This window comes from Glycine max, chromosome 4 (genome assembly GCF_000004515.6).
Source record: "Glycine max cultivar Williams 82 chromosome 4, Glycine_max_v4.0, whole genome shotgun sequence".
Lineage (NCBI taxonomy): Eukaryota > Viridiplantae > Streptophyta > Magnoliopsida > Fabales > Fabaceae > Glycine > Glycine max.
In genome coordinates, this window is record NC_016091.4 from 32,212,132 (window position 1) to 32,225,854 (window position 13,723).

At 31.7% G+C, this 13,723-nt stretch overlaps 1 protein-coding gene across 1 annotated transcript; it reads right to left on the reverse strand.

The window, feature by feature from the left end:
• Nucleotides 1-841: 841 nt before the first annotated feature.
• LOC100815048 (myb family transcription factor EFM) lies at nucleotides 842-4,052 on the reverse strand. The gene is made up of 4 exons (XM_003523959.5): nucleotides 3,664-4,052; nucleotides 2,446-3,078; nucleotides 1,883-1,959; nucleotides 842-1,659 (listed from the first exon to the last, which is right to left on the reverse strand). The coding sequence occupies exons 1-4, from the start codon at nucleotides 3,857-3,859 to the stop codon at nucleotides 1,177-1,179; spliced, it is 1,389 nt and encodes a 462-aa protein (XP_003524007.1). The 5' UTR covers nucleotides 3,860-4,052; the 3' UTR covers nucleotides 842-1,176.
• Between the last annotated feature and the right edge of the window lie 9,671 nt (nucleotides 4,053-13,723).

Sequence of the window (13,723 nt, forward strand, 5' to 3'; positions counted from 1 at the left end):
AAAAATATACTTCTTTACTTTCGGTGGTTCTTTTATGGCCCATTCTTTAAGAAAATAATAAACGGACGAAGACCAGCTTCAACCAGATCTGTGTTGGAATCCTGCATTTTATCGTGTGTGGTGAGCGCGTTATCCTACTCAGAAGATAGAACATAGTAATAAAGAACGGAAAAGGTACATTTAACATGTTCAAAAGTATTTTAATGAGCATCCTAAAATCCTAGAATTCGATCAATGAATTAACTTCCACAATTCATTTATTACCATTCTCAAGTTGCTAACCTTTTGAGGAATTCACGTGGTAGCCAAGTGGTCTACCCAACAAAGTGCAATGGTTGTGCTTGCAATAAGTCGAAAAACCTTTAACTTGCAGGCAATTGCAAAAAAACATAAAGATGATTGATGAAGCCATAATTGTAGTCCCGATATGGTTGTGATGGGTCGGAAAACTTGTATATTAAAGCCGCAATAAATATGGTGCATGCATGTTTAGTAACCATGATATTGTCAAGCAATGATTAGTTATTTTTGTATCGACTTCGCTGTAATTTTATCCTTGATGCCAATTATTGTCGTTAATCCAAACACGCTTATAAATAATAATCCATATATTATAACGATTATTTACTTGAATATGGTTTTTCAATTCACTTTACAAAAAGTGTTAGGCAGTCTTTTGAAGAGACAAAAATGGAGCCCAATGCCACACACCCTACCAAAAGGTATAGAGAAACATTTCCGAACAATAGTCAAATTAAAATATTGGCCAACGAGTTGGGACCAAGGGTTGGTGAGTGTTATCGCCATTGTCATTATCTACAAAATCAAAGGGCAAATATGTAATCAAGAGAAGCAGAAAATGCCAAGAACAATAGAACGAAATTCTTCCTCTCATATTATGTTGTTAACATCACGTATTCACACAAAGCAAAACAAAACAGACGCACACTTTATGCCCTTACCTTCACCAATCCCTTGTTTACAATACAAACAGATATTTCTCTGAAAAGTTCAAATTTATGAGGATATCTTCTCCTTTGTGGTTACTTCCCTCCACTCTGTTAAATGACTAATTGAACATGGGATGCATGCTATCATGCAAGGTTAATAAAAGAAAATCAAAATAAGAAACCCTAGCTAGTCCTAAAAATAATTCTCATAGTGATCACATAAGCCCTAGAATTTAAGAGTAATCTCACTTCCAGTGCTCTCATCCCCTTCTTGATCTCTTAGTGCTGCCAACCCTTTCTTCTCTCCATTCTCTGCTTTCCAGCTACCACTCTCCGACTTCCCATCCTCAATGGTCTCCGACCGGTCGCCACCGCTCCGAACATCAGACACTGGAGAGCTTCGGGTCTGTGGTGCTGTCTTGTACATGTGAAAATGGTGGTGGTGAAGGATGTTTTCATGTGCTGGTGACGGTAAGGACAGTGACGGAGCCGAGTTATAGAACTCTTGGGGCATTGGGGTGGGTGCACAGTAGTGTGGAGGTGGCACATGTGAGGTAGGATGTGGGCCACAGAGGGTGGGGCCACCAGAGTGTGCTGCAGCCCTGGCATACTCCGGTGGCACCCAAATTCCTCCAAAGACTACTAGCTGGGGTGTTGGGGCTCCGGTTTGTAGGCTTGGACTAGGTCTTCTAGTGTGAAGCCTATATTTCTGTAAACAAATTTTAACATAGAAACTTGATGAGAAAGTGCAAGAAAACAGACCAAGGAAGCATGAAAAGAAGAAAACAAAACAACTAAAGTTGGTTTCCACATGCAGAATAATATGTATTGTGCAGAGTGATACTAAGCTGTCAGTGAAGCAATAATAATAGTACAACAACAAAGTGGTTCTTTCATTCGTGTCTGTATGTACAATCCAGAGAGAGAAGTACCTGGAGATGGCTTTTAACTTCATCATTGGTCAAACCGTCAACCTTCATCAGCTCCCTAATCTGTTTTGGGGTGGCCACTATAAAGTCACAAACAACAAAAAGAATAGGAGCACTTATTAGTGGTTGCTGCAATGATTATAATTGGATTGCATTAATGATTATAGTTCCGTTCAGGCTTATTATGTAGCTTGCAAAAAAAAGTTTAGAATTGCTAAAGAAATGTGTTATTCGTGTAATAATTCATGGATCGATTCCTACAATATTATTTTTATGTATATTTTCCTCTGTTGTGTATCTTTTTAAATCTACAATAGTTTTGTTTTAAGTACAAATGCGATTATCTTTTTAAATCTATTTTTAGAAATTAAAAATATTTTTTTAAATAATTTTATTTATTTATAATCTTTAAAATCCATAAAAATTATATGCTTCTAGATTTTCAGAAAGGGTGCATTTCTTAATACAAAAATAAAACAGATGAATTTTTTTTTAAAAAAAAAAAATAGGCAATTAAAAAAGTCATATTTCAATAGAGCAAAAGATATATATTTAATTGGTGATACCTTGAGATCCACCGAGCATTTGAAGAGCATTAACAAATCGACGGTGCAAATCCGGTGACCAACACCTTCTTGCTTTCCTATGAGTTTGGCCAGTAGTGTTGTTAGTTGTGGTGGTGATGGTAGTATTTGTTGTTTGTGCCTCAGATGCAACTGAAGCACTTTTTCCCTGATCTACAACCCCTTCACAACTCCCTGATCCTTTGCCTGAATTTTCCCTTTTGGAACATTTCTCTGACTCTAATTCACACTTCTTCTCCATTTCTTTCTCAGAAGAGGCAAGGGCCACCTCAGGAAGATCCCTTAATCCTTGGCACGAGTTTCGTTCTTTTGAGAATGGTAAAAAGGCTCCCCCATTCCTATGTTTGTTGTCTAGGGCTGGATTAGGGCTCACGCTAAAGCCCATATCAGCACCGTTTTTTGGTGATGTAATTGTGGATTGTGGTTTGGTTCCTTCGCTTGCTTGGCTCCATAGTTGAGCTGATGTCATCCAATTCGCCTTGTCAGATATGTTTGATGTTTTTTCAGTGCTTTCTTGAGAGTTTGGATGCTTTATTGGCATGAATTCTTCCCGAACTGGCCTTGTTCCTTGGTTCGATCTGAAGGCTTGTAGTTGCTGTCTTGAAGCCTCCACGGCTAGCAAAATAGAAGATTGAAAGAAATTAAGATTTTTACTTTGCATTCAGAGGCTAAAATTTGAGACTAATGATTGTGTATACCAAAATAATAAATAATATTAAGAGAAATTATTCTATGGTACCCTAATTTTTTAAGGGTTTTTGTATATTAAGAGACCTTCTCTCCCTTTTTTATTTTTTTCCTTATGTGCCCAAACTCGTTTAGCTATTTGCTAAAAAAACAATTGTATCAAAACTTAGATTTTTCTGTGGGTATTTATAGCAACTCATTAATAATAATAAAGAAGATATACGTCTCTCACCTTGATATGAGAAAGGAAAAGCAAGAGGAGAATGAGGTGGAAAAAAAATAGAAGACCTTAATACAAAAGCCATTATTTGGAAGATCAGAAAAAAAAAAAAAAAGAATATTCTGAGTGTGCAGTGATAAAAGTATATATAATATTTTCATCATGGCGTATTGATGAAACTTTAGGGTTTGGGACATTCCATGTTTTAATTGGTTCAATGGAATTTGGATCATCATCACTTGTGTTTGATATGTTTCTTTGGTAAAACGATGATGATGGATTGAAACTTGTACCGTTGGTTAGGAGTTGCATGCAGAGAGGAAGCTCGCGCTTGAAGGCATCAATCTTGACACGCTCTTCCTCTAAGCGAGAGAGGAACTCTTCGAGCTTGTGGGTCTGATCAGTTTCAGTTTCATCTGCATATGATTTCAGCAGTGTGGAGTAGCTGTAGGGCTTGTAATCCATGCTTAGCTCTACTTGTGATGACATCTTTAAGGATAACGAATAACACAACAAGAACTGTTTAGGATGAAAATATGTTCATGACAACACTTCAGGTATGTAGGAACAAACAAGAGGAAAAGGGGGTGTTTGGCCTTATTTTTTGCTAGTGCAAGTGGGAGAGACTGTGAGACAGAGAGAGAGAGAGAGAGAAAAGGGGTGTGATGTTGTTTGTGAACACAAGGAGGATCGAGGGGGGATCGTCTTCTTTTTAGGAATGAGTTCAATGGAATAAAGTGGGGTTTAGGAGAGAGAGAAAACAAAAGAAGAAAAGTAGAGGATAAAGGAGAACAATGTAATTACTTCCTCCAAAAACAAAAAAATAGGAAAATGAGAGAGGTGCTGAGAGAGAAGGAATCAGAGAATCTGACAGCAGAAAGTCTTGTGCTTAGAGCCTGGTTTTAGCAAATTACTGAGTGTTATTGCATCAATCAAAATCAGCAATATAGAAAAAGATGATTCTTCTTGTTACTGTTATTTTTTCCCCCCTTTATACTCCATTCTTTCATTCTATCCCTTTTGTACCTCCCTGATTTTAGCTTTCTATTCACAATTTTTTTTTTACTATATATACTTTCTATTCATATAATATAAGTTACTGCAAAGAGAAGATAAAGAGTTCGAGAATATTAATCACAGTACTTAAGGGAAAAATTGATGTATAATTTTTTTTACTTCATTCCGACCTTTAATAGGTTTTTGTTCATATTTTATCAAAGGTTTTTTTTATCAGCCAACTTTATTGTTACTAAAGATATTTTATTAAAGGTTAAATTGAAAATTTAGAGTGTATTTGATTTCTGTTTTCATAAACTATCTTTAGTTTTCAAAATACTGCAATTAAACAAGTTTTACTCAGGGGTGCAAGATATACATTAGAGCGATAAAATTAGAGGGAAGATTAAACGAGATAAAAAGAAAAGGTGGGAAAAATATAATCTTCCAACTATTACCATTATAATTAATGTCGACAAATGGAGGGGACTAATTTATATACATAAAATCATCTATGAAATAAAATGCAATTTTTTTTTTCTTGTAGGGACTATATATATAAAGTCAAAAAATAGTGTCGTGCAAGAATTAATTCTTAATTTAACCTTTAACAAATAACACTCTTGTCAATTTCGTATGACTTTTTTTGAACTAAAATAGCAGCTCTGTATTGTAAATTAGAATCACATTCTCCAGCATCTTTATATTAAACTTCACTGACATGTGCTATCTTTCTTCCTTTATTTTTGGTTCTTTGATTTCTTTTTCTTTTAACCTGCGATTGAATTTGCTTTAACGGATATCCAAGGTGAGTTTTTGGTTCGAAGTTTCTCTTTGTGCAATAAGTACTAGGATAAGGATGCATATACAAGTCATCGATCAAATGGTCCATCATAAACAAGGAAAACGCATGTGTATTTGTGAGTTATGTTATTTATATTTTATAGTTGTTTAACATGTGTTTGGGTAAGGAACCTATACATATTTAGTTTAATTTAAGAGTAATTGCTTATTCTTAATTATTATTTTCTGAGTTTTTAAAAATAAGTAATTATTTTATCAAAAATAATATTTTAATCAAATACTTATTTAAAAGAGCTTTATTATTATACATTGTTAATGTAAAGTGTCATCAATCATAATTCACAGTATGTGTGACTTTTAAAGTATTTAAGATAAAACTCATTTTTTTATTAAGGATGTGCATTTTGTGATTGGTTGATGACTTTGAATTTTCAGTATATATCAATTTGATCCTATTTAACAATCAAATATTATATGAGAACTATCATAAATTTGATCATCATAAAATTTACTGGAATTATTTAAAAAAATCATTTGTTAAGTTTCACTAAAAAGTTTACTAAGATAAACTAAAAGGAGCTAAAAAAAAGTATGGGTAAGTTTTCTTTCTAAGCGCAAAATAAGTTTATTAACTTAAGTAATGAGTGCAAACTAGAGAGACTTATACCCAATTACAAGAGGCGATTTTGCTACCCTTAGAAATATGGTTTACCATGGTTTCGTTAGGGTAGGTAGCTAAATTAAAGCTCATACTTAAGGAGTGACGAGAATATATAATTAATCGTCCTTGGGTACCAGATGTTGGCCATGTGTAGGGCAACGTTGTACTTGTAGGTGTCCTTACCAATGTATTGCAATTGCTGTTAGAGCAGGTATTAATGATTCTACCATGATTAATTAATTAATAGCAACCACTTTGAGCTGGGAGAGCATATACCACCAACATAATTTTCACCACCATTGAATTAAGAGAAAGGGAAAAAGCAAGCACATTCAAAATAGGTTTTAGTATCAATCCACCTTGCAACTTTCTCCGAGTCCAAAAGTTGCATAATTGTCCTGAATTTGATTGCATTAAGAGAGAGAGAGAAAAAAAAAGAGGAATATCTAATTCTAAAAAATGAGGCATTCACCATATAGAATAAAATATTTGCGTACAAGCAAGGAATATTTTAGTTCCAATTCTGTGACTGTAAATTAAGGGAAACCAACTCACGAAGCTTAAAGAGGGCATAAAAAAAAAATCACCTCCCTAAAAGAGTGATAAAGGATGCTAACAACGGAGAATCTTCTTATGCTACTATCTTTAGTGAAGTGGGTATCAAGCCAAGAAGATTCCCCTTTATAATGTAAACGAACTTTTGCTCTTTTGGTAAGGAGCGGGTTCGGGAAGCTCCACTACATTCCGCGTCTCCTTATATTTTTGCCAAGCGCCCGCACACATATACATATATTAAAAACATTAACTAAAAAACTAGCCGGAAAGTTTTTCTATAGCTGAAAACTGATTTTTATTAAATTATAAGAGTTTGATAAAATTAACTGTTAAAATAGTTAAAAAATTTAAAATGATAAAAAATAATAAAATTATAATTTATTTAAAAAAAATAACTACAAACTTGAATAAATATATTGAACACAAAAAAAAAATATAAAAAATTAAAAGTTAGTATTTTAAAAAACATGTTCACTGAACCGTCAAACAAATTTTTAACTAATAAAAAAAGATAAAATTTAATTAAAATGCGTTACCGAAGATAACTAAGTAAATTAAACTTTTGGAGCATTGATTTTGTATATTATCAGAGTTTCTAGGATTCAATACTCTACAGTTTAATCCTTTCGTCTACCAACATTTTTCTAATGAGAAAGAGGTGTAACTTCAGTACAGGACCTATTTTTTATTTTGCAAACTTCAAACAACGTAGAATGAAGTTTGTTAAAACTATAGGATAATGCTAATTAGTGTTCTAAAAGCACTTGCTAAGCCATATAAAATGAAAAGTTTTTTAATATTAAGAAATGTAATAGTGTACTTTCTCATGATTTTGAATATAATCTCAACGTAATTTTAATATAAAAAAATATTAATTGACTCTTTACCTAATATCTTTAAGATAAGACACTCATACGCAGATCCAAAAATATAATACAAAGCTATTTACGTGTCTTCATCAAATTATTTATACTTTCAAGATATTATAGGTTCTATACATATTATATATGTTAAAAGTAGATTGGATTTCATTTAATCTTAAAAAGTTGTTTTCTATATAATAGTGAGATACTAGTTATAAAACATTGAGAAGTTATAAGATTTTGGAAGGGTGGTTGAAGGGAGCAGAGAAGAAAGAAATTATGGGTTGAATTCCTTTAATTAATACTAAAACTAATAAATTAATAATTAATATTCTTCAATAACAAATCTATAAAACATTAAAATTGATAGAATTATAGAACTCACAACATAAAATTATAGAGTTAAACAACATAAAAAAATTAAAGGTTAAAATATGATTTTTTTTCTTCATAAATATAAAAATTTTGAAATTTATTTCCAGAAAAAATGCAATATAATTTTCTTCCTCACAAAATTAAAATATGTCATTTTTTGGTTCGAACATATCCTAACCTACATTGTGTTTTTTATATCGATTATGCATGTAAATGTAATATTTTTTACATTTATTATATATATATAATAAATGTAAATGTGATGTTTTTTATATCAATTATACATACATATAATCGATGTAAAAAAAACATTAATACAACAAATTCTTAACTTCCATATTTATGAGGTAAAAAAAAATATTTTAGTCAAATTTTAAATAGTATGGCTTAGGTTGCAGGTTTGGATTGGTTCAGAGTTCTACATACTCAAATCCTATATTTGAAATAATTTCATTTGGTTTATACTTTCAAAATTCAAATCGAATCAATGAGTGAAACCAACTAAGAATTTTCTCTTCGATTTGGGTTGATCTGATCATTGGATCGATCTGGACTTGTATGTCCACCCTAAATTTTTATTTATGGCTTTGAAATTGGAAAGATTTGAAAATCCAAATCCTTTCTCTGCATAGGAAATTGATGATATAAGAATCAATTTGCAACGTTGCTTAATCAATAATCACTAACAAGCCTTCCCTAGTTAATAATGTATCATATATTTAATTAGTTTGATTATTTATTTAGATTGTTATTAATATGAGAAACGTCAGAAACACTCTCTGATCCATTCTTTTAGATATATTTTCTTATTTGTTGAAATTCATTAAAATTCGTTGAAATTGATAAATTTGATGAGTCCTACTTCATATTTAATATTTAATGATTCTCTCAATTTTGTTATTTTCAATAATTATTAACCAATTAAATAAAATATGTTTCAATGATAAGTGTGTTAAAGAGTAAATTACTAGTATTCCTTTGTAAATATCAATTAATATTAGTAAACTAGCACACTGATCAGTTAAGCTGCCCCGAGTCAAGTGCCCTCTTTATTGGTCTTTATTATTAAATTAAAGGAACCTAATTAACAACCAAAAGAGTAAAAGGAGAAGCACAATGAGAAACAAAAGATTATGTGATTCTTAATTAAAAATGAAAAAGGGAAAAGGTTAGTGTGCGTATGCGGAGAGTGCATCAAATTCCGTGTCCCTGAGCTGAGTATACAATAATGGGTGGTTCGTTTGCTTTCCAACTTCATTCTTCTCGTTCAAGCTAGACTACAACACATACCTTTAATATCTATTTTCTTCTCTCTCTTTTTTGTTAACTATTAGAAAGGAAAAGCAAAACAAAAATTTAGAGGGAAAAAACTTACTCATAAAAAAGAAAAGGGAAGACTGGGAAGAGTGTTGTGGGTGACATGTGAACAGTTTTGGGTAATATTCTTCCATATCCTCCTTCTGAATATCCCTTTTGTCTGGTCCATGAACAGAAACATACAAGGACGCAGAATATTCCTTCCTTCTACCATTCCACATCTCCTAGAACAGAAACAATATGCCATGAACAGATTGTATTTCTCCAATGCTATATACGACCCCACAATGGTATTGGAACAAGTTTTAGCAAACTAATAATAGACGACTCTCAACTCATTATTCTTTTTCATAGAATCCATGCCAAATTCTACTCTGCAACCTGCAATGTCATGAATAAAAAATTTGTATCTTTGCTAAAGAAAAGTATATATTTCATGTCCGATAATGTCTCAAATAAAATTCTCTTGAGGAAAAGGATACTTGTGAGAAAAAAAAAATAATGCAATATAAATCAAGACAAGAGTGCTTTGCATAGAATGTACATACTTTAAAGTCCGATAATGTCCCAAATAACATTGTTTTTAAGGGAAAGGATTCATGTGAAAAAAAAAAAGTTTTCCTTAATTTCCATTTCTTTGAATATATCCAATATAATAAATCAAGACAAGAGTGCTTTGCATAGAAGAAATTTGATTCTATTTTTTAATTGGCAAAATTCATATAGGATATATGAGACTGATCTTGCGTCAATAGGTTTAATTAACAAAAGCAAAAGACTAACGAATAATGAATAAGATTGGGATGAAGAAGGCTGTAGGAAGGTCGATCATTAGTACATAGTGACCAATGAAGTTCCAACAGTTCTATTGAAAGAAGGATTCTACCTTTTAACGACAATTATTGCTCTTGTAAAGATTAAAAAATCGAAGAATATTGCCACTTACATTAACTAATTTGTTTTCCTTTCTACCTCCACCGTGCAGGCAGGATGTAAAATATATAATAAAGTCCAGTTAGAGTTAAATATAACATGAGTTGGTCACCGTAAACAGGTGTGCAACTCACGCTTCTTATCTTTTTCTTTTTCAAAAATCGTTTTTTTCCCGTCTTTTCATCTTTGCATCTTTTTATTAATTCTATATAATACTAAAATTCTATCATTATAAATATCTCAGCATTTTCCTTAATTATATTTTTAATTTATTACTACATTTTTTTTTTATTTTATTATTTTTAGTTTATTAATTCATTCATTTTGTGTAAAAAAATTATCTTACTTCAATGCTTCTTGAATTTTCATATCTTTAATCCTTTCAATATTATTTTTTTATAACTATTTTAAAAATATTCAAACAAATAGTATTTAAAAATACATTAGTTTCCAAAAAAAATTACGAAATGTTATTTTATTACATATATTGATTTCAGGTGGAGAAAAATAAAATTAATTTTCAACATAATTCCCAGTAAAAAATATTTTTTATTTATTCAAAAAATCTATTATATTTCTTAAAAAACACAGAAAAACAAAAGGAGATATATTTGTCTCAAAATGATTTTTGATAAAGAAAATTGTTTTTCAAACATCCACAAGCCAAATAAAGACAAAATAAATTTTGTATAAAGTTTGGAGAGTATTTTCTTTTGTTTCAAACAATTCTCCTGAGCATGAGTTTGATCAAATTAATCTTAGTTTGAAAACAGTTTCAAAAAAGCATTTTCACGTGACTGGCCCAAATTTAAAGTGCAACAAGAAGACAATCGAGGAACAAAACAATCAAGGGATATCCTAGTTCACTCTCAATTCAAAAGAGCTAGGTTCAAATAATTAACACGCAAATAATTTTTTTTAAACTATAACCAGTTCAAATACAACATAAATCTTACATTTAGCTAGATATTCATTAGACAAGCCTCCCTAAACTTTAACTCTAAATATTCTATCTTTTAAAAGCCTTTTCGATCTCACCCACCCTTAGTGTTTGAGAATACCTGGAAAAAAACTTTCAATGCTATCTAAGAGATATACAAAGAATATTTAAGGATAGATATAAATATTCTCTAAAACTTAAAAAAAAAGGTGTTTAGGAACCAATACAATGATACTCAACTTTTATCTATTATCTATTTATTTCTGATTTTCATGGTTATTATATTTTTATTTCTGATTTTCATGGGATTAATGGATAATAATCGTGAGTTGTCTGGACAACTTGGTTTCTATCATATTTCATTTTGTATTTTTCATAATGATTGATTATAATTAATTAATAAATATATTTAAATTTAAATTTCGTTAATTATGTAACTATGAAGTGATGGTTTATGGTGTTTATATCTATGTTTATATTGTGTTTATGCTTAAACTATGTTTTATATCTCATTAGTTGGTTTTTAGAGTGTTTGGACATAGGGGAGTGGACCTTAAGTGTGATAGAAATGGGATGAGTGAGTTTAGTGAAGTTTGGAGTGTGAACTGTAGGAAGTTAGAGAGTCATAAAATTCATTGTAAATTTTAACCAAAATAAAATAATACACTCTCTACCCTTTTCTTTACCTAGGAAATTCTTCTCTTGGGAGCTTGAGTTTTGGTCTTCCTTGTGCAAAAGAAAGCTTTTTTCTCCTCTTCTTGTTGTTATTTGGATTGTTCTTAGTGTGGTAAGGACCTTTCTTCTTCCTCATGAAATCCATTTACGTTTTCTTCATAGATCACTCATGGGAGCTCATGAGAAAGCTTGTTTATGGGTTCTTACTTGTTGTTTCCGTGAGCTTTTTTGGATCATGGGTTAGATCCTTGTATTGTAATTGTTGTGGGAGAGTGGAAAAACCTCCATCATGGACCCAAAGTCCCTTCTTTTCTTCCTTTCTCCTTCTCGAAGAAAACTCCTTGTTGGAAGAGGTAAGGGAAGCTTTACTTGGAGTGAATGCTTTGTTTGAGTGGTTAATAGTTGAAATGTTGTTTTTGGGTGTGGAATGAACTATTTGTATGGTATATGATATGTAATTTGAATTGGAATTGATTTAGAAGTCATTTAAGGTCTTCTTCAAGAGATTCAAAGTTTTGTAACCGTATTTTTCTTAAGCCAAGAGTTATTTTTTCTTAAACGAAATAGTTTGAAAAGAAAATTTGGTTGTTGAATTTCAAGATTAAGCATAAGTGAATCTAGGATTAAGCAAAGATTGACATTGGCTTAAGCGAAAATATCAAAAAATTTGAAATGGCCATTGGAATTTGTGCTTAACTGAGATTTAGGTTAAGCTTGAGCAAAAATTCATGTTGAACAATTTATTAAATGATTTCTAACTAAATTTTAATTGAAGTTTTCACTAATGTATGAGCATTATGAAAATGACATGATGGGATTCCAGGACTATGATATCAATTCACATTTGCTAAGAATGGGTAATGTTGTGTGATGAATTAATGATGTGTTGAATTACAAATTATTACATTAAGTTGAAGCATTCATATGTACATGAGGATATATACAATTATTTGTTGAATGTGACATTGAGAAAAGTATGATGTTTTGAGATCTTAATGAAATGTTGATGAATTTATGATAATTGATGAATGTTTTGAGTTGTGTTGGTTGATTCCTTGATGATGATGTTCTTTGTTTTGGAGTTGTCCATATGTGTGGAAAAGGTTAGCTATATCATTTGTGAATGTTTTTACTAGAAATTGGTATACTTAGGAGGGTGAGTTTCATGCCAGGAGTTCACCTCACTAAAGCAACCAAGGTGTATCTCCTAGTAGGGTATCTTCCTGATTATCACCCTGATGATGTTTTAACTTTGAATGGTGTGTCAAAGTGTTGAGAACTACCTCCCGAGAGGATTAGTGACCCTTTTTAATGCATATGGGATGAATTGTTGTCGATGGTGAAACATTGACCCTTGAGACATGAAATAGTGAGATGGCGGGTACGAATATGTTATATCTCAAACCTCAATGGAATCCAAGTATCCTATGACCTATATTTGTTATTGGTGAAGCTTGTATTCTTGGTATATTCCATAAGGAGATGGTGGGTACGGAGGTGTTGTATTGCAAACCTCAAGGAATACAAGTTGAGGGTGTAAAGTCTCCATGGAGTCAAGTCTATCTTTGTTGTCAATGATTAATCAACTGGTGATGATGATGTTTGATGGTTGAATCATGATGTTGATGATTACTTGACTAATGATGATGATGAGGTTTGGTGATTGAATTCTTATGTGATTGTTTTTGAATTAATGTTATTATGAGATGTCCTATTTTGTGAATTCTAAGATTTTTTTTTTACATATGACTTCCACATGTTATGCTCTAAATATGATGGTATTTGATGATGTTTTAATTTTTAAGTTGTATATTTGTTAGTATGGTTGTTTTTGCTAAGCCTACCCTTACGTTGTTACACGTGTGGTTTGTGCCTTTGATGATCTTGTGTTTGACATACATGAGGAACAAATGGCTAGAAGGTGATCCCGTGTCTTTCATATAAAGGATATGTGTATCTTGTCAGACCCTAATTTCATTCGGGTATAATGTTTTTATCATTCGGATATGATGTTTTGATCATTGCTATTCGAATTACGGTGTTTGGCACCGGTTACAGCAAGGCCAAGGGGTCACGTAGAGTTTTGATGGTTGTCTGTCAGTTCCAGAAACAAAAGCCACTAGGAAGGGGCAAAATGGTCATTTCCTAGAATTTTCTGACCTAAACTCGCCCAGGTCAGCATCTGGCTCGCCTGGGCCATGGGAAAGCTTTAGCCTTAAGCAATTAGCTCGCTT